Source organism: Chlorocebus sabaeus, chromosome 9, assembly GCF_047675955.1.
Source record: "Chlorocebus sabaeus isolate Y175 chromosome 9, mChlSab1.0.hap1, whole genome shotgun sequence".
NCBI classification, from domain to species: domain Eukaryota; kingdom Metazoa; phylum Chordata; class Mammalia; order Primates; family Cercopithecidae; genus Chlorocebus; species Chlorocebus sabaeus.
The window spans coordinates 132,030,590-132,051,111 of NC_132912.1; the positions used below are offsets into that span (position 1 = coordinate 132,030,590).

Sequence of the window (20,522 nt, forward strand, 5' to 3'; positions counted from 1 at the left end):
CGGAAGCTGGGAAGCCGCTGCCTGGTTTGTACCGGTCGAAGGGCCCTGGGGTCAGGCGCACAAAGTAGCTAGCGCTGCTGCAGGACCCGGGTCCGCGCGTCGGCATCCAGCGAGGCTGCGCAGAGTGGCTCAGGACCGGCGCCGCCGCACTGGGCATGCGCCGACCCTGTCGGGCGGGAACACCCCGCCCCGCCCCGGCCCCGCCCCGGCCCCGCCCCCGCGCGCCCCCGGCCCCGCCCCCGCGCGCCCCCGGCCCCGCCCCCGCGCGCTCTCTTGCTTTTCTCAGGTCCTCGGCTCCGCCCCGCTCTAGACCCCGCCCCACGCCGCCAGCCCCGCGCCCCTCGGCCCCGCCCCCGCGCCCCGGATATGCTGGGACGGCCCGCGCCACTAGAACGCTTTGCGTGCCGGCGCCCGCAGGTCCTCGGGGTCCGCACCGTTTGCGACTTGGTGAGTGTCTGGGTCGCCTCGCTCCCGGCAGAGTTGCGGGGCTCTCCTTCGGGACGGCGGCAGTCTCGAGTGGTCCTGCAGGCGCCCTCACTCGGGTGTGGGGCCGCCCTGACCGCCACCCACCCCGGGCGAACTCCAGGTGCGCCGCAAGTGCCTCCAAAGTGTTGCCCAGCCTTCCCCCGGGCCTGGGGTTCCTGGACCAGGCTGCGCTGCAGTGACTGTGGCCTGGCGTGTGGCGGGGGTCGTGGCAGCCCCTGCCTTACCTCCAGGTGCCGGCTCCAGGCCCGGGCCCCGGGTTCTTCCTGCCCCTCCATGCTGCCAGTTTACCCTCCGCCAGCTGCTCCGGGAAGCTTCCAGAAGCCCCTGCGCGGGCCTTGGCTTGCAGCAAGCCTTTAGCATACTTGGGCAGAGTCCCTTATTTCCTTCCTGCTGGAGGCCAAGTTCTAAGGGCCTCCTCCTAACCATGGTTGGTGTTTGTGTACCTCACACCCTAGTTGTATTCATCAATACCTAGAGTAAGCAAGGCTCGCTGGAGAGCCACACACACAGGGCACCGTAATTCCCACGTTGGTGACAATACCGCAGAGGAGTTCTGAACTATGTATTTCGCACTCCTGGGTTCATCATCTCCTGAAATCTCAGGGTGGTGTTTGCTCCCAGTTGCCTCAGCCGGGTAGCTGGTTTTCTGTCCTGGAAAGCAGACTTTGTACATGTGTGTGCAACTTTTGCCTGCTGGGACCATCATCAGACTGAGGGAAGCGGCTTGGTCCAGAGAGGGGTCACCACAGCTGTTCTCAGTAAAATGTTAAGCAGAGAGAGTTAAGCACAGAGAGCTGAGAATTAGACTGGTTATTTACATAGACATCCAAATATAAACCTATAGAGTATCTGTGACGGCAGACTCTCCCGTCATCTGCCTCATCCCTGGGCAGGTGACTAGGAGATGGTTTTGTTATTTTCAGGGCCCACTCTGGCTAAAACACTCTGAGAGATGAACAGATCTAAAAAAAACGAAAGCTTAGCACACTTGGTGGGTGGGGCTGTGAAAACGTTGAAGGAAACCGAGTCAAGAGCCTGCCTGATGGTTAACAACACATTAACTCAGAGGGCCAGGATACTTGCTGGGACCCAGAGCCTGCCTGCAAGGGGCAGAGGAGAGCTGGCCTTACTCTGCCGCCTGTCGTGTCTGTCTTCCTGCGCCCTCCCTCTCCTGTTAGAATTCGAATAGTGGAGTGGTGTCTGCCACAGTCAGGGGCCTGGATGAAGTAGGCCTCCAGTACAGAGCTATACTCAGGTACTTTTCAATGTATATATTTTAATAATAATAAAAAATATCTGGGCCAGGCACGGTGGCTCACGCCTGTAATCCCAGCACTTTGTGAGGCCGTGGTGGGTGGATCACCCGAGGTTGGGAGTTTGAGACCAGCTTGACCAACATGGTGAAACCCTGTTTCTAGTAAAAATACAAAAATTATCCAGGCGTGGTGGTGCGTGCCTGTAATCCCAGCTACTTGGGAGGCTGAGGCAGGAAAATTGCTTGAACCTGGGAGGTGGAGGTTGCAGTGAGCCCAGATTGCGCTGTTGCACTCCAGCCTGGGCAATGAGAGTGAAACTGTGTCCCAAAGGAAAAAAAAATCTGTATCACAATAACGATTTAACTAATATTATTAGGCACTACTTTAAAAAGGCTTTGCTGTTAGTAAGGTTGAAAGAAATAGAGCCCTAGGTACACATTGGGTAGCGCTTTGTTCAGCTGCTCAGATTCTTGAAACTTGTCGAGGTCTTACATTGATATCACCTGGGGCTTACCTTTCATTGTTTGGGTTTCCTTCCCAGGTGTCTCAATCAGGGCCTCCTCTCTTTTGCAGGGAAGAAGGGGGCAGGAAGGCCTGAAAAATAACTTGCCTTCCCCATTGCCCCTTCAGAGTTTGTTCCTCTTCAGTCTTCTTCCCACCCTTTCTTAGGACACCAAAGCCCTGACTCTTCCAGTATTTTATAATAAAATAAACTTACTAAATTGTCCTGTTTTGCAAAGGACATACGTTTAGGAGCCAGTGATTCAAACCTTCCAGGTTTTTTTTTTTTTTTTTTTTGGTGTTAATACCCTTTTCAGTTTATAGTATATTCTCTTTGATAGAAAATAGAGGCAAAACTGAATTTTCTGCATTATCTTTTCCTTTAGCATTATTCTTTGATTGTTTTTGCGCTTCATTCTGACCCCCTTCCCCAGCATAAAGTTCCTTGTTCAGATCCACTTGCCCTGAGGTTTTTGACTTCCCTTTGGGACTCTAGTTCCTACAGGGGACACATTGAGCCTCCCAGACCCTGAAGGGCCCTGTGCTCATTTGGCTCTTGGGCTGTTGCTACAGTCCTTCCTGACTGTTTCCTGGGACAGGTAGCTTTTGATCCAGCTACTGTCTGGGCTCGGGTCTTACCACAGAATATTATTTTATTACTTTTAGAGACAAGGACTTGCTCTGTCGCCCAGGCTGGAGTGCATAGCTCACTGCAGCCTCAAACTCCTGAGCTCAAACGAACCTCCTGCTTTGACCTCCCGAGTAGCGGGGACTACAGGTGTGTGCCACCATGCCTGGCTAATTTTTTTTTTTTTTAGAGGCAGGGTCTCCCTGTGTTGCCTAGGGTGGTCTCGAACTCCTGGACTCAAGTGATCTTCCCTCCTAGACCTCCCAAAGTGCTGGGATTACAGGCATGAGCCACCGTGTCTGGCCCTGCAGGATATTATTTAAATCAGACCTGAAGGATTTAAAATCAGAGACACATAAACCATAACCTGACCGTGGGGTGGTATGGTCTTTATATAGACGCTCGTGATGTACAAGCCAGCCCTACGCCCCACTCTTGGTTTGAAGTGAAAGGGTTTATCTGGGAGGGAGTAGGTTTGAGCTGTCCAGGAGGGCTGTTGGTTGGCATGAGGAGTTTGTGAACCTATGCTGTTAGCTCTGCAGGCCTGTCTTGGGCAGAGCTAAGTAGAAGTTGGAGACCTTGTGTTGTGAACCAAATGTTGCAAGATGTATGTTCTGTGGCTTTTCATTAACTGCTGCTTGTCTGCTAGTTGGTGGAAATAGTCTGGGTTTTTTTTTTTTTTTTTTGACTTAAAAAAATTGGCCGGGCGCGGTGGCTCAAGCCTGTAATCCCAGCACTTTGGGAGGCCAAGACGGGCGGATCACGAGGTCAGGAGATCGAGACCATCCTGGCTAATACGGTGAAACCCCGTCTCTACTAAAAAATACAAAAAATTAGCTGGCCGAGGTGGCGGGCGCCTGTAGTCCCAGCTACTCCGGAGGCTGAGGCAGGAGAATGGCGTAAACCCGGGAGGTGGAGCTTGCAGTGAGCTGAGATCCAGCCACTGCACTCCAGCCTGGGTGACAGAGCGAGACTCCGTCTCAAAAGAAAAAAAAAAAAATTGACAGTACAGCTTATATAGGAGGGCTGCATAGTTTGGGGGAAAACTAATTAATGAATATAGTATGGAATGTAATGAATGACTTCCTCCTTTATAGAGCTATTAAAGTGATTTACGAAAAGGAAGAAATCATTTTTTTGATTTTGTTGATCTTTGAAGTATTAGAGTGGCTTTGGCTGGTGTGGTTCACCTGTAAAGGGATCAAACACTGAGACCTACCAAGGTGCTGGGTCCCAGCAGCGAAGCCGGTTGGCGGCAGCCTGCGCGCCCGAAGCTCCTCCAGCTAAATAACTGAATAGGCCGCCCTGGGGGCTGCCCATGCAGATGCTCTGAAGGGTGAAACTTGGTTTTGACCCCGCAAGTTGTTTTCAGTTGAATCAGTGGCTTAACAGCAGAGCCGGGTTCTCCAAGGAGGCCTCATGTCCCCTTCACCCCCCACCGGAGGTAGCTGTTCTAAAACCAGTAAAAAATTGTACAAAAACATTTTCTTATGGTTGTTCAATTGGTCCTAGTGTGTGTAACCATGAAAGGAATGGTGAGAGCGCGACAAATGGCTGGTGTGTTCACTCTCCTGCTCCTAAAAGTTTCTTGGTAGAGTAGTTCTCTACCCGTGATGCTTGTGAAGTGAGCAAAGTCTCCCACCCAGCCCTGTCGCCCGTTCCCAGAAGCCTGAGCTGGGGGACACCGAATGGATAGTTCACCAGCAGTGTGGCGTGTAAAAGCAGGCACTTGTTAAATCTATTTGTTTTTATTGTAGACATCGTTCTGCCAGTCACAGTGATGTGTTTATGGACAATTTTCTGCAAGCACAGCGCGGGTGGCAGTTTTTACCGACAAATTGAATCATATGCTAGAGGTTTAGAAAACTTTTACCTTTTTGACAGATCAGGCAGCTCTGACACAGGGTGCTCAGAGATGTTTAGGTGGTGAAGAGAGTGGATGAATCTCAGGGCAGAGAGGGAGATGGGGCATTGTATGTTGAAATGTAATAACTGCTAGTTATTTATCATTTGTTCTTAAACTTTTAGCTACATTTTACTCCTCAACCAAGAGGACTCGGGTGGGCAGCCGGGGACGTCATGTTCAGGTGTGTCTCCTGCTTGTGTGGGGTAAGAGCCACCACCGGAATGCGGTTCCAGCAAGGCCTGACGAGTCACAGCCCCTTGAACCTGTTGCTCTCCGTAAAGTGGGGTCTTCACAAGTAACAGCGGCAGAGCGTTTCTCTGAGGGTGGCCTGGGCCCTCTGCATCAGAATTACTGCGGGTGCTGGCTAGAGAGGTCTCGCGATTACAGGGCCCCATGGCAGACCTGCAGGATCAGAACCTAGGGATGCCAGGGGATTGTGGTAGACCCTAATGCTTGAGCACCTCTGGGGAAGTCCTTAGGATCCTCTGGGAAGTAGCACTGTCCAGCCCAGGCAAGCTCCGAGTCCCCGTTCCAGAAGGAGCCATTGGCAGTTGGCATTGCTGCAGGTTGTCTGTGCATATGGGTCTGAGTACGGTTTTGTAACTCCTGAGAGATGTGAATCTCTTCAAATTGCAAACCCAACATGTTATCATAGCATTCGAATTTTCAGTTTTGTGGTTATGACCAGATGCAGATGTTACCAAAACTTTAGCGTTAGTTTTAGCGTTAGTTTTACAAACAAATGTGAAGAATGGACAGCCATATCATATTTCACCCCCCCTTTCGTTTTGAGAGGGTTGTCTTGTTTTTATCCCCTGCTGGGTCAAAGCATTTTCCTGGTCTCAGGTGAGGGTTAACTTTCAGAGGCGCAGCTGAGTACATTTTGTGGAACAGAATTGAGCTTTTCTACAGAAAGTGCCAGAACCGTGTGTGGGAGTGATGCTGTTTCCTAGCTGGGTCACCCTGGGAAACTCTTAGCCCTCCAGGCACCTCCTCATCTATTGGGTGGGTACGATCATGCTTATTCTGTCTACCTGGGTAAGTATAAGCACACGAGACAATAAATCCTTATTTTTTTTAAAGTAAAATTTCTACCCACTACATAGGTAGAAATTTTAATTTGGAGCTGAGTCTCATGGAAGGATGAAATGAGAAGACGGTGAAGAACCATTTCGAGCCCTTGTTTTCCCCGAGTCCAGTCCGAATCTTTATTTTGCAGATCTGCACACACCTAAGCCCTCACCCGGGGCGTGTGCATGGTGGTCAGGAGCGCACCTTCTGGGAACAGACTGGTTTCCATTTGGACCTGGCTTCACGAGTTACAATCCTGTGCCCTTGAGCAGAGTTACTTAACCTTCCAAGGCCAGGTTTCTCCAAAAGTAGGGCCAGGGGCAGTTCCCATCAGAAGGAGGCCTGGCCCTGGGGAGGCCTGAATGAAGGCGGCTGGTGTTTGTGGATACAGAGTGGCTCTGGTTTTGGTGGAGGCAGGACTGGAGGTGGGGTTCACTTGGCCACATTTGCCACCTCGGTGTATCTGAGGTTCCAGAAGGTCGCAGAGCATTGTCTGTGTGCAGCATAAGGTAGTTCCCTATTCATTTGCTAGGTCTCTGAAATCCTTTTGTCTGTAAAGAGGCTACTGGCTCTGCCACCTGCTTCTGTCTTTTCACAGTAGACATTATCAAGGTGGCAGCGTTCTGAAGGTTCAGGTGTGCCACGTCAGCCGAGAGTGGGCAGGTGGGCTTCGTGTGTGCTCCTAGGGGCACTTGGCAGTTGCTGACAGCCCGAGACACTGTGTGGGAACCTTGACATTATTCGTCTGTTAAATTGAAAGAACTTCCCAAAGGACCAACACAGGATCCGACACGATGGCAGTGGCCAGGAACCAGCAGTGACACCAGCATGTGACAGTATTTTCCCATGTGTGACGGCCGTTTAGACCACAGCAGTGAGGGGTAACGCCGGTCCGCTGGGTAAGCTTGGTCAAAAATGGGAAGTCTGCAGCATTTCGTGTGTGTGTGGAAATGGGCCTTCTTTTTATTTGGGGTGTCTCTTTAATCTCCTGTCATAGTTCAGCTCACCCTGGTGGTGGTTCTGGGCGTGCTGCGCTTGTTGCCTTGTACAGACCAACTTAGGAAATGCTCACCGTCACCCCAGGAAGGAGAAGGCGCTGTGAGTGTCTTTGTGTTGCATGTGAGGAACCCAGGACTCGGAGAGTTTGAGTGACTTGCACAGGCCTCCTGGGGTAGAGGTGGAGTTTTGTTTTCAACCCAGATTTATCTGATAACCAGGCACAGGCTCACAACCACTTGTGCCAGGCTGTCTTTGCAACGATGAACCTGAGAAACTATTAGAAGTCCTTTAAGGGGCAAGACAGGGCATAACAGACACATACCTGTTTATGTAGCTAAAGTTTTCTGAACATCAGTGTGACCCCAAGTGTTGTCTTTAGCACTGTGGGAAAAGCAACGTGCCCAAGTGTATTCCTGCTTGAAGGTGTTGGGGACACTGCCAAGGCAGACATCCGTAGGCGAGGCTGGGTGCAGTGAGGACTTAGGGATGGCAAAGCTGTCCCTACGTGTGCCTTGTGCCTACCCCACACCCCACTAGAGATTGAAGCAACCAGGGCAGGGGGGCCAGAGGAAAGATGGGAGGATGTAGAGGGCCAGCCATGTCCCGGGACTGTGCACACGCCTCACTGTGTCCCTGCAGGCCAGGGACCCATGCCTGATTCCCTCTGAAACATTTGTGGGACTGCGGTTACTGGTCAGGTTTCTCCACGTGGCCCAAGGGCTGGGCGTTTTGAGCAGAGCGGTGGGATTGTGGACGTGGATGCATCTGGGGACCTGGCCATAGTTCAGTTTGAGCAGGGTGTGGCAGGCATGTGGGGCTGGACAGGAAGGCAGAGCCAGTCGGTGGGGCCAGGGCCTAGGGAGCCCAAATGCTGCACTGGGTGAGGGGCCTTGGGAGCCTTGTGAGTGGGGAACACCAGCCTGTCAGCACTTCCCAGAGAAGATCACGGGACTGGCAGGGGGCTGATTGGGGCAGAGAAGGCAGGATGGTGGCAGCAGGCCTGGCAGGGCGAGGACAGTTTCAGGAGGTATAGCTAGGGTCAGTCCTGGTGGCTTCTGGTGAGAGCTGAGCAGGTGGGAGTCGGAGAGTGTGGTTATGAAGAACTAAGTTTAGAATCGCTTTTCTTATTGAGAGAGAGGAAAGCCTTGGTGTGTGTGCCTTTTATGTGAGGGAAACCAGATAAAGGATCTGCCTTTGGAAGGGTAAAGAGGCCCCCCTCTGCCCTGCCTGGCTTCTGGGTTCTGAGGCGGGAGATTGCCCGACTGCAACCACGTTCAGGCGAGGATGGCAGCGGTGGACCCAGGCTCATTGCCATTGCTCCCACCCCAGCCTGTCCCTGTTAGGGGCAACCTGTATGTCCTGCAGGAGTTGCGGAATTTAAAAAACCAAACCGTCAGGTGTTAGAGGCACAGTCACATCAGAATGCAAATTACATATAGTGTGTACTGGGGCTGAGTTTCCTTAAACACCATGACATGACATGACATGTTTTGTGGGCTGGCGTGGCTGAGTGTGCCTCTGGGCAGCAGAGATTGACGAGGGTGGCTGGGCTTCCTCCGGGCCCTGGGCTCGCCTCAGCAACCTTGTCTTTGAGGGGCTCCCCCTGTGGTGGGGAGACCTGCTTGTCACACCCACACATTTTGTAGGTACTGGTGAGGGCTGGCTAGACCGAATGAGGTGAAGAGCTTGGCCTTTGTTGGGGGGGCTTGGTAAGTGGTTGAAGAAGGCCTCTCCGAGGAGGTGGCTTTTGAGTGGAGATTGAACAGTGAGAGGTGGCAAGGTCTGGGGAGGAGGCTCCCAGGGGAGGAGTGAGAGCTACAGGTGCCTGGATGGCTGCAGATCGGTGTGTTGGAAGCACAGATGGGAAGTCCTGGAAGGAGGGTCACGGGGTGGGGTGGGGTTGGGTGGGGGCATTGAGGCCACTGTTGCAGGCCTGGATTCGCTCTGGGAGTGTTAAAGCCAGGGTCTCAGCCTCCTGCACTTGTCATCTAGTTAAAGTTGTGCCAGCAGGGTAGGGCTGTGTGTGTCTGGGTGACGGGGGATCAGATGAGAAAGCGTGTGCCACCCTCAGCCAGGTGTGTGAGAGGCGTGGGGCATGGCGGATGCAGTGGGTCTTATTAGTAAGGCCTTTAACGCTCAAGTGGAAGTTCCTAGAATAATCGGCAAAGAAAAGGAATGATGTATTTCTAAAAGTTACTGAATTTAGCTAGCTATCCCAAGAAAAGCCCATGTGTGCTATTCTTTATTGTGCAGAAAAATTCATTTCTGTCACCATTGTGTTATCAACAGATTAAGCCGTCGAGTCAGATGGATGCTGTGGTTGTGCGGGGTGCGGGCTGCTCAGCACACTCACAGTGCCTCTGCAGGCCATCAGTCTCCAGCCCAGGCCAGCCTGAGAGGCAGGTGACGTGGGAAGGGAGGGGCTTCCCACCAGGACACAGGAGGTTGCTGAGGAGGCCGCTCCCATGGTGCCACTTCTGAAATAAGGAAGAACTGTTCCTTAGAAGGAATGCACAGGTTCTGAAGTTAATGTTCTTAAAGTTTAACGTTATCCACCCTCTTGGCCACAGTTGACCACTCTGTGGTCGTCCTTGGCTCAGCAAGAGGACAGGCTCTTGGAGAGCCACAATCTGTGACCATATTCGTAGGTGACCAACCATTTGCCAGGAGGCAGGACTTTCCGTGCTAAAACGGGGATGTCCCAGGCAAATGGGTGGGTGGTCCCTGCCTCCCTCAGCTCTCATTCCAGGGTCCTCCTGGGCATCACTGCTGTCACTTGGCCACTAGCTTTCGTCCACCTGGGCCTTGAGGCAGAAGCAGTCGTTTTCTTTTCTTTTTTTTTTTTTGTCCTCCGGAAGCATGGGCTTGTAAGCCTTCCTGTTGTATTTTGCCATGAGTGTAATTAGAACATCTCCCAGAGCCTGGGTCATCTCCCTTTAGCTGGACGTGGCCCCCGCTGTCCTTGTCGCATTTTTTGGATTGTTTGTCACTCCGGAAAGCCTTTGGGGTCATGGTTCTCACTTCCTCAGACGTTTTTCTCTCCTGGGTGTGGGGATCTTTTGCTCATAAGACTTCCCTTCCTTGGGCCTGAGACGCTTCTCCCCCAGCTGTGAAGGTCATGACAGTTGCAGCAGATAGCTTCTTGGAAAGGTGGAAGGCTCTGGTGTTGGCCAGGGAGAAGCAGCTCCATGGTCTCCAGGGGTGTCCTGGGTTCTCGGGAATCCCGTGGCTCCGGGGGGAACTGCTGTCCGGGGCAGTGCTGGTTCCATGGTCTGTTGGGGTTCCTGGGTGCTCACATTGCCCCGGCATAGCGGGCGTGACTCAGGATGCTGGGACCATCGCCAGGCCGCTGGGAGTGGCCGGGTAGAGAGGTCAGCTCTGGGACCAAGGCCACGCTGAGGCTGCAGGGCCTGGCTGGAGGGGGTGCTGCCCTGTGTGTCCTACCACAAGGGGTCGGGGACCCTCCCAACTCAGGGTGTCCTGCACGCCCACACCGCCTCCCTCTTCTATCTTTGAGGCACCTGGGAAGCTTCTGGACATGTTGAACCCACACCAGACTGAGTGGCGGGGTCTGCCACAGGAGTGGCTTAGTGAGGACCAGAAAGAGTTTTGAGCTGGGCACTGGCACAGACAGGGTGAGAGCTAGCCGCATGGTCCTCACAGCCTCCCTGCCTGTGGACCCCACTTGCAGGCCAGGCAAGTCTGCGGCCTCGTGGGACCCCGGCATTGCTGGCCTCCTGCGTTTGGGCCTTTGCATCTGTGCTCTGCCCTGAGGTTGGGTGAGTGGGGGACCCGTGTCCCTCTCTTCCCAGAGCTGCCTCTGCTCTATCCTCAGGGAACCTCTTCTGACCTGACCCCCACCCAGATGTCCTCTGCTGCCCTGTCTGAATCCTCCCCACTCTCATTTCTTCCAGAAGCTACTTCAGCCCCCATAATCTCTGCCTCTCTGGAGCCCTTCACACATTACTGTTTTCTACTTGGCTTATATTTTTTCCATCTCTTGATGGTGGAATGCTAGATTGGATGCTCCCCAAAGCCTGGTGTGTGGCTTCTACTTAATGGAAGGTCCAGCACAGCATGCTGGGCACAGGGTGCTGTGGACTGAAGCATGTCCCCAAGATGCATAGGCTAAAGTCCTGACCTCCAGTTTGGCTGTATTTGGAGACAGGGCCTTTAGGAGGAAATTAAGGCTGACCGAGTCACAGGAGTGGGATCCTACTCCACTAGGATTGGTGGCTTTAGCGGAGAAGGAGAAGATTGCTCCCTCCCACACTGTGTGAGGACACAGCAAGGAGGAGGCTGTCTGCAAGCCAGGAAAGGAGCCCTCACTGGAAACGGAATCAGCCAGGACCAGCAGCTCTCACTTGCCAGCCTCCAGAACCGTGAGAAAATAAATGTCTGTTGGTTAAGCCCCCAGTCTCGCGTTTCGTTATGGCAGTGCAGGCAAACCAATATATAGGTGAATTACAGACTAAAGTTGTTTCAATGGCACAAAACTCATCAAGGGATTGTGTACGAAGTTGGAATTGGGAGCTGAGGATAACTCCAGACAGTGCTCCAAAAAGTCACTGTTCTCAGGTTTAACTCTTGGCATCCCAAAAGATGTGAGTGTATCGTGGTAAAAGGCAAATAACAAACAGAAACCCAGATTTCATGACCAGAAACATCAGTGGTGGTGGGAACAGGATACAGCAGGCAAAACAGGAGACCCCAGAGGCCAGCAGGCCATGGAAAGGCCTGGTGCTGTCCTGGCCCTGGGTGGGCATGCTCTGGTAAGCGGTAGAGGAACCTTCACCCTGATGGGAAGGAGAGACCAGCTCAAATGCTGCAAGACTGAGTTTTTTAAACCAGTCTCTACGGGTTTATTGGGATTCTTTTTGTTGGTTGATTGATTTTTTTTTTTCCCTCCAGATTGGTCAGTATACACACTCTGGTCTGGCCTGGTTCAAAGGACAGCATGTGGTGTCTGGTTGGACACCAGCTACATCTCTCAGAACCATACTCTTTGCTGCTTTTCAGGCTAAGATAGCTCTCGGAGACTGTTTGGAGGTCTCTGTTGATTTAGGGACCAGCTTTCTTGCTGAAAGCCCCCTGGCCCACACCTCACCATACTGGCTTATGTGGCTGCTGATGGGACGACATAGAAAAGGTAGATAGAAAAGGTTAAATTTACTTCTGTCTAACTCACCAATTCATGCCGTGGATGGTAGATCTGCAAAATATATAAAGTTCATAGGGATTTTATGATTGTTGCAAAGGAAACTCAAATTGTCAGCCTTTTACTGAAGGATCTTGCCATTCCTAAGCTCTGGCTATGCCCCCATTCTGGCTGGCTGTGACCCTTGCAGCACAGGATGGCATTGTGCCCCTGTCGTTGGGCTTTGGGGGGCCCAGCTGTGCAGGGAGTGGATGCAGGGTGAAGCCAGAGTCCTGGCTTAGGGCATGTGCTCTGCTTCCTGTAGTGCTCTTACTGTTTAAAGTGTGGATTTGAATTCTTCATTATCTTTTATTTATTTATTTATTAGCACAGCTATGTTTGTCGTTCAATTCCATAGTGAGAGTCTCTAAGAATATGATTAACCTTGAGGGTCATCTTATAATGTAATTATTAATGATTGATTCTGTTTATCCTTGAAATCAATAAGAGAGGCATAATGGTTTGGTCTGTAGTTGGGCGTGATTTCTTACATTTCGTAAACACGGTTCTGTGACAGCAGTTGTATCAATTTATTACCCAGAACATGTTTGATGAATCTGAAGTGTATGATTAGTTTTATGTAATTATTGTGATATGTAGTGTTCCTTACATGAGTTATGTTAATATGGCAAATAGTGTTAACATCTCTTGCCACTAATAGTTAGGGTGGGGACGTATAATAATTGATCTTCCTGGGAGTGCTGTAATGTAAAAACAATTCAGGCTGTTGGAAGTATATTTTACAAGTGTGCATTGGGCCTTGGGGATGTTATATTGAAAAACCCAATTGTACAGTTACCATGGGAACCCAATTAGAATAGATTGGTTGATTTTTTTTTTTTTTTTTGTCTTTCATCTTGACCAAAAATCTAATGTATTTTAAATGTTTTCATATGGAACTGTAGTCATATACTGACTTGCTATGCCAAACTGTTCTGCTCGTTTTTTTCCAACTTTAAGCTAAAATAGTGAAAAGTTCTCGAGTGGATCCTTATGAGAATGTCTCCCAGAGAGAATCAGTCACGTTTGGGGGAAAAGTTTGTGTGAGTGATGATGGTAGAGTGGAGGTTGTGGAAAGCTTTTATGAGAAAAGGGAGAATGAGCATTTTCCTCCGAGGGCAGACAAGAACCCTTGCGTTCCTCCTTTGGTGGAGGACCTGAGTGTGTTTCTCCATTCTCAGGTTTGTAGATGGTGAGATTAGGTCCCTAAATGGCCCTATCCGTGTTGTGGAGGGGTAGGGCTGGGGTTGGGGTGGGCTAGAGTGCTGGGGTGGGATCTGTGTTTGCCCTCCTTGCTGGGGGTCCTCACTTTGTTTGCTCTCAGAGCCTTTTTGCACACTTAAAACCTATGAGGGATCCCAAAGAGATTATGTGAGTTTTATATTAATACTTACCCCATTAGAAATTAGCAGTGAGAAATTTTAAAATATTAATTCATTTAGATAATTAGCCTATTAGCTTTTTGCATAAATAACAGTTTAAAATAAAAAGTAGCTATATTTTCCATAAAAACCTATTAGGGAGGAATGTTATCAGTTTCCATTTTTTAAAACTTCATAACGCCTGGATGAATAGAAGACGGCCAGCTTCTCCTGCTTCATTCAGTCTGTTGTGATATGTTGTTTGGGTTGAAGCACATCAAGAGAATCTGGCCTCACTCAGATAAGTAATTAAAAGGGAATAGTGTTTTAACAACTTTCTCAGATAATTGAGGATATTTTCCTTTGACGCTACATCAGGACTTGGCAAGTGGTAGTTTCCTGAGGGTTCGTAGCCGTGTGCAATCTGAGACCCCCTCTGTGAACTTTTTGTTCTCTATGATGTTAGAATCCATTGGTATGCCTTGCACTTTGAATGATTTCATAGTGTCTTTCATCTGCCCTGTGGAAAATGTTGCTTCATTGAGTTATACAGATCTTCCAAATATTGACGTTTCCTAATACAGTCCTAAAACTAATATTTGTTAGTGTCACCACCTTTCTCCTTAGAAAAGGCATTTAGTATTGGGAAGCCATGGTGGTGGGTACCAGTATTGTAACATTTTAATCATCACTTGAAGTTTCTGGCTGGGCACACTGGCTCATGACTGTAATTCCAGCACTTTGAGAGGCTGAGGTGGGAGGATCACTTGAGGTCAAGAGTTGGAGACCAGCCTGGGCAATATAGCAAGATCCCCATCTCTACAAAAACATTTTTTAAAAACGAAAGTTCCCCTTTTATCATCAGCAGCAGATACTGTCAGTTGTGTTCATTACAGGTACAGACTGTCCAATTTTGAGAAAACGTCCGCCAGATACACAAGTCTGAATAACTGTTGTTTGTGAGTCATTCACACTAGTAAGGCTTTTGTTCTAAAATGAAGTTGGGAAGTTCAGCAGCAGTCTCTGCCACTTGCGGAGCCCTCCTGGTGGCAGCGTCATTCTGGTTTGTGGCAGAAGTGCTTTGCTGCGCTTCCCATTAGGTCACAGAATGTTTAAAAGGGTCAAGATTTAGTAAAGTTTGAATGCTTCGTCAGGACATTCTGAAGTGAACCTGCCTGTTGCCCTGACCCTGTCTTCTTGCTAGAGTTTGGTGTCAATATCTTGGCCCTTGAGGAGGCATCCACAGTTTTCCCCACCATGGCCTCTCTGTTGTCTTTCACCGTGCAGTGTGTGGTCAGCCGTAGTTTGTGCAGGTGCCCTTCAGCAGGTGGGGATGTTTTACTCTTTTTTTTTTTGAGACGGAGTCTCGCTCTGTCACCCAGGCTGGAGTGCAGTGGCCAGATCTCAGCTCACTGCAAGCTCCGCCTCCCGGGTTTATGCCATTCTCCTGCCTCAGCCTCCTGAGTAGCTGGGACTACAGGCGCCCGCCACCTCGCTCAGCTAGTTTTTGGTATTTTTTTTTTTTAGTAGAGACGGGGTTTCACCGTGTTAGCCAGGATGGTCTTGATCTCCTGACCTCATGATCTGCCCGTCTCAGCCTCCCAAAGTGCTGGGATTACAGGCTTGAGCCACCGCGCCCGGCCTGTTTTACTCTTTTCTGCAATGAATATGGTGGATACCTTTCATTGGTTTCCATGTCTTCAACCAGTTTTGTGTTCCTGGACAAGTGCCTACCTGGACTTGGTGAATTACTGTTTTCATAGATTGCTGGATTTAACGTGCTGGTGCTGATGTGTTTGAGGATTTGTGTGTCTGTTCATGAGAGGTGTTGGCCAGCAGCATTCCTGGAGCATCTGTCTGCCTTGTTAGGAGGGCATTCCTGCACTCATAAAATGAGGCCTCTTCTATATTTTGGATTAGTTTGTATACCATTAGCATTGTCTCTTCTTTAAATGCTTCATAGGATTTACCAGTGAAGCCATTTGTGTTTGAAGTTTTCTTTGTGAAAATAACATTAACTATGAATTCAGTTTTTTAGTAGCTATAGGACCATTCAGGTCATTTCTTTCTTCTTGAGTGACTTTTTGGGATTTCGTGTTTGTCAAAGAATTTGACCATCTAATCTAACTTTGTTGAATTTATTGGCCTAAAGTTATTTTTATATTCCTTTATTATCCTTTCAGTGTCTGTGGGATTTTGAGTCGTGTCCTTATTTTTATTCCTAATGTTGGTAATTTGCACGTTGTCCCCTTTTATGCTAACTGGTCTGGCTAGAGGTTTATCTGTTTCTTTTTCAGAGAACCAACTTTCGTTACTTGATTTTTCTCTTTTTTCCTGTCTTACTAATTTCTGCTGTTTATTATTTCTTTCTTGTGCTTACTTTTAGTTTAGTTTGCTTTCTTTTTTGTAGTTCTTAGGGTAGAGGCTTAGATCATTACGTTTTCCTTTCTTCTTTTCTCATATAAACATTTAATGCTAAAACTTCTCTCTAAGCACTACTTTAGGTGTGCTCACAGGTAGACGTGGTGTTTTCGTTTTGATTCAGAGCAGCATATTCCCCAATTTCCCTTGTCGTTTCTTCTTTAATGCATGGGTTATGTATTAGTACATAATTTAATTTCCAAGAATTTGGGGATTTAAAAAATATTTGGATACTTTCCCAGTGTTTTTCTGTTGTTGATCTATAGGTTAGTTACCTTGTAGTCAGAGGACGTACCTTTTATGATTTTAATCCTCCTAGGTTTGTTGAGAGTTGTTTTACGGCCCGGAATATAGTCTACCTTGGTGAATGTTTGAAGAGTGTATACTCTGTGGTTCTTGGGTGGAGTACTCTGTAAGTGTCAGTTGGGTAAGGTTTGTTGATAATGCTGTTCAAGTCTTCTACATCCTTATTGAATTTTGCTTCCCTGTTCTAAAAATTATTAGGAGTATTGACATCTCCAGTTACAATTGGGGACTTGTGTAGTACCCCTTTCAGTTGTATTGGTCCTTGGTTCATTTATTCTAAGTGATTTCATTAGGTGCATACATGTTTAGAATTTTAACATCCTCATGGGGAGTTTAGAATTTTAACATCCTCATGGGGAATTAACCTTTACTCTTATGAAATGACCTTCTCTAGTTTTGTTGTCATATTCCTTTTTTTGAAATTATTTGATACTAGGATAGCCACTCCAGCTTTCTTTTAATTAGTGTTTCTGTGGTAACTGTTTTTCCATTCTTTTACGTTTAACCTGTTCTTGTCATTACATTTAACATCTGTTTCTTGTAGACAACACAGTTGGGTCTCTTGCTTTAAAAAATCTAATCTGACAATGGCTTTGTAAAATTGGAGTATTTAGACCATTTACATTTAATGTAATTATTAATATGGTTGGGTTTAAGTATACCATCTGACTATTCATTTGTCGTTCACCAATTTGTTCTTTTTGCCCTTCCTCCATCTTCCATAGCTTCTTTTCAATTATTTGGATATGTTTTTGAATGATTCCAATTTAACATTCTGTCTACACTATTGGCATATTAGCTATCTCTTTTCTTTTTTAGTGGTTGCTTTAGGATGTGTAATGTACCTACTTAGCTTATGCTTATCATAGTCTGCTTTTGTGTAATATAATACAACTTCATGTGCAGAATAAGTGCCTTAACAAAAGTATGCTTCAATTTCTCTCATCCTGTTTTTTGTTATATTGTTGCTACATATGTAATACAGTCCAAAATATAGTGTTATTATCTTTATGTTGGGCAATCAGTTTTCTTTTAAAGATATTTTAAAAACCCAGAATTTACATTTATTTGCATATTTACTGTTTCTTGAAATCCTCATTCCTTTGTGTAGATCCTAGTTTCCATTGGGTATCATTTTGTTTTTACACATGAAAAACTTGTACCATCATTTCTCAAGTGCAGATCTGCTGTATCTGAATTGTCATGTATTTGTTTTTGTTTTTTGAAAAAAGCCTTTGTCTCATCTGCATTCTTGAAAAAGTTTGAATTCGAGGTTGACCTGTTTTTTTCCCTTTTAATACTTTAAAGATGTTGTTCCATTGTGTTCTGCCTTGCATAGTTTCTGATGATCGGTTTACCGTCATTCTTAAATTTGTTCCTCTGTATGTAATCTGGCATTTTTGCCACCTCTGGCCACTTTAAGGTTTTCTCTTTTGTCACTTTTTCAGCTGTTTGATTATTTGTTTTTATGTTTCTTCTGCTTGGATTTCTTTGAGCTTCTTGCATCTGTGAGAACAGGTTACATATCCCTTATCTGAAATGGTTGGGGCCAGAAGTGTTTCTGATTTCGGATTTTTTTCAGATTTTGGAATATTTGCATATATATATAATGAGATATCTTGGGGATGTGACCCAAGTTTAAACATGGAATTGATTTTTTTTTTCGTATATACCTAATCCACATAGCCTGCAGGAAATTTTGTGTAATATTTTAAATGATTTTATGCTTGTTACAAAGTTTTGACTGTATTTCAACTGAGATCTGTCATACGAGGTCAGGTGTGGGATTTTCCACTTGTGGCATCCTGTTGGTGCACAGGGTTTGGGTTTTGGAGCATTTTGAGTTAGGGGTGCTCAACTTTGTTTTACCTTATACAGATTTTTCATCAGATTTGAGGAAATGTCACTGAATATTTCTTCCAATATTTTTCCTGCCTCCCCCTTTCTGAGGCTCCAATTGCACATGTGCTGCTTAATACTGCCCTGTGTCTCCCTGAGCCCTGCTCATTTTCCTCAGTCTTTTTGTGTTTCTGTGCCTTGATAGTTTAAAAAATGTTATTTTCTCATTGTTGCTATGTTTTCCTTCTGCTGCATCTAATCTGTACATCATATCGATTGTATTTTTTACTTTAGATACTGCATTTTACATCTCTATATGCTCCATACGGGCCTTTTAAAATATCTTCTATTTCTCACATCATATGCCAGTTTTCCTCTAGCTTCTCAAATATGGAGCATGTTTATAAGAACTGGTTTTATGTCCCAGTCCCCTTGTTTTACTCATCTCTACTTTTCTGGGTATGGTTCCGTTGAATGATTTTTCTCCTGATAGTGGGTTATATTTCTCTGCTTCTTATGTGTGTGTGTGTGTTTTAAATGGGATCCTAGACATGGAGAGTTTTGTTGTTGAGTGCTAGATTATGTTGTCTTTTAAAAAACAGTTTTGGACATTGTTCTGGTGCGGGTTCAGTTTCTTGAAATCGTTTACATCCTTTCAAGGCATACTTTTAAAAAAAACGTTTTGTTAGGACAAGTCCAGACCAGGTTTTAGTCCAGGGATAGTTTAGTCCTACTATTTATGCAGTGTCTTTATTTTATAAGGGTGTGTGTGTGTGTGTATATGTATGCGTGCGTGTATTATATATGTGTGTGTGTGTATTTTATATATATTAAATATATGTGTGTATTAAATATATGTATATTACATACGTGTGTGTGTGTGTATATGTACACATATATATATATGAAATAAGGCAGCTCTGAGGTCTTTACCTGATGAATGTTGCATTAGGACATCTTTCCACACTGGCTGGTGAGAACATGAAATATTCCCAGCTCTGTCTGTGCTCAGGAATTATTTGGGCTGCTACTTCTGGGGATCTTTCTTTGACCTCAGGGAGTTCCTTCTCAAGCAGTGTGAGGCAGAGGCCACAGGGACTCTTCTGGAGATGTCTGGTGTGTTCTCTGAGTCGGCCCTTCCTCCCTGGTACGCCTCCCTGAAGATTCTAGGTGTTTTGTTCTTTTTGAATTCTGATCTCTTTCCCACTCTGGTGAGACCAGCCACTAGTTTTGGCTCAGACCTTCCACCTCGACACAGGCTGGAGGCCGCATCCAGCCCTTCCCTGGCGGCTGGCTCACTTTGCTTCCCTTTCCTTGGGGAGCATAGCTCCTGGCTGCTGTTGTCCTTGTTCTGAAGACCGTTGTTTTCTATAAAAGTTGAGCACCCCTAATTCAAAATCTGAAATGCTAAAGCCTCTGAAAATTTTTGATCATTGACATGATGCTCAAAGCTGGTGCTCAAAGGAAATGCTTATTGGAGCACTTTGGATTTTTGGATTAGGGATGCTCAAACTGTAAGTATTTGCAAATATTCCCAAATGCAGAAAAATCTAAAACCTGGAGTACTTCCGGTTCCCAGAATTTCAGGCTACTCATCCCGTACTTTATTTCATTTTAGCTGTTACATGTGGTTCTTGCTACTCTGTAATGGCTAGAAGTGGAATCCCCACCAAGTTATTAGTGGACCCATATTAACAACAACAAAAAAAGACCTGCTGGGCTGCTACGGGACTGAGATTGCTCAGATTACACAAAGCCCTCTGGCCCTGACCCCAGACTTTTTAGTGGCCTGAAGTGGGTGAAAAGCTTCACTGACTACTTTCTAGGCATGTTTAAGCCTGTTTATTCTGGTCCTCACAGAATAAGAATTCAAAGAACAGTAATTTTCAAGAAGACTTAATTTAAGTTCATCTTCCTTGTTAGACTTGATATCTATAGGTAGATAGCCCTTTTTAATTTTTTTTTTCCTCATGGAAACAGAGTTGAAGAAAACTAATTTACCTTCTAAATTTAGGTACGATTTACCAAGTCAAGGTGTGGTTGGTTGCTTCCTTCCTTCCTTCCTTCCTCCCTCCCTCCCTCCCTCCCTCCCTTCCTTTTTTTTTTTTTTTTTTGAGACATAGTGTTGCTCTGTTGCCCAGGCTGGAGTGCAATGGTGTGATCTCGGCTCACTGCAACCTCTGCCTCCCGGGTTTAAGCATTTCTCCTGCCTTAGCCTCCCAAATAGCTGGGATTACAGGCGCCCACCACCACACCTGGCTAATTTTTTGTATTTGTAGTACAGATGGGATTTCGCCATGTTGGCCAGGCTGTTCTCGAACTCCTGACCTCAGGTGATCCACCCGCCTTGGCCTCCTGAAGTGCTGGGATTACAGGCGTGTGCCACCGTGCCCAGCCAGTTATTGTGTTTTCCGTATGCTTTCTGGTTGTTTAGCTCATACTCAATCTTTCCCTATATGTTTGAGAAATTCCCAGGTAAATCCCAGATCACAGGTGTTTGGTGAAATTGGTATAAACCTTAATTGACTTTCTGTTAAGAAACATAAAAAAT

At 47.1% G+C, this 20,522-nt stretch overlaps 1 protein-coding gene across 3 annotated transcripts in view; it reads left to right on the forward strand.

Moving 5' to 3' along the window:
* The first annotated feature begins 328 nt into the window (after window positions 1-328).
* MGMT (O-6-methylguanine-DNA methyltransferase) overlaps window positions 329-20,522 on the forward strand; it is a 291,371-nt gene continuing 271,177 nt past the window's right edge. The window contains exon 1 of one of the 3 annotated variants that reach the window (XM_007964430.3): window positions 329-447. In XM_007964430.3, coding sequence (XP_007962621.1) covers window positions 367-447 — 81 coding nt within the window. In that variant the 5' untranslated portion in view covers window positions 329-366. The remainder of the gene's footprint in view (window positions 448-20,522) is intronic. The other 2 variants (XM_073019456.1, XM_007964429.3) reach the window with 2 other exon arrangements.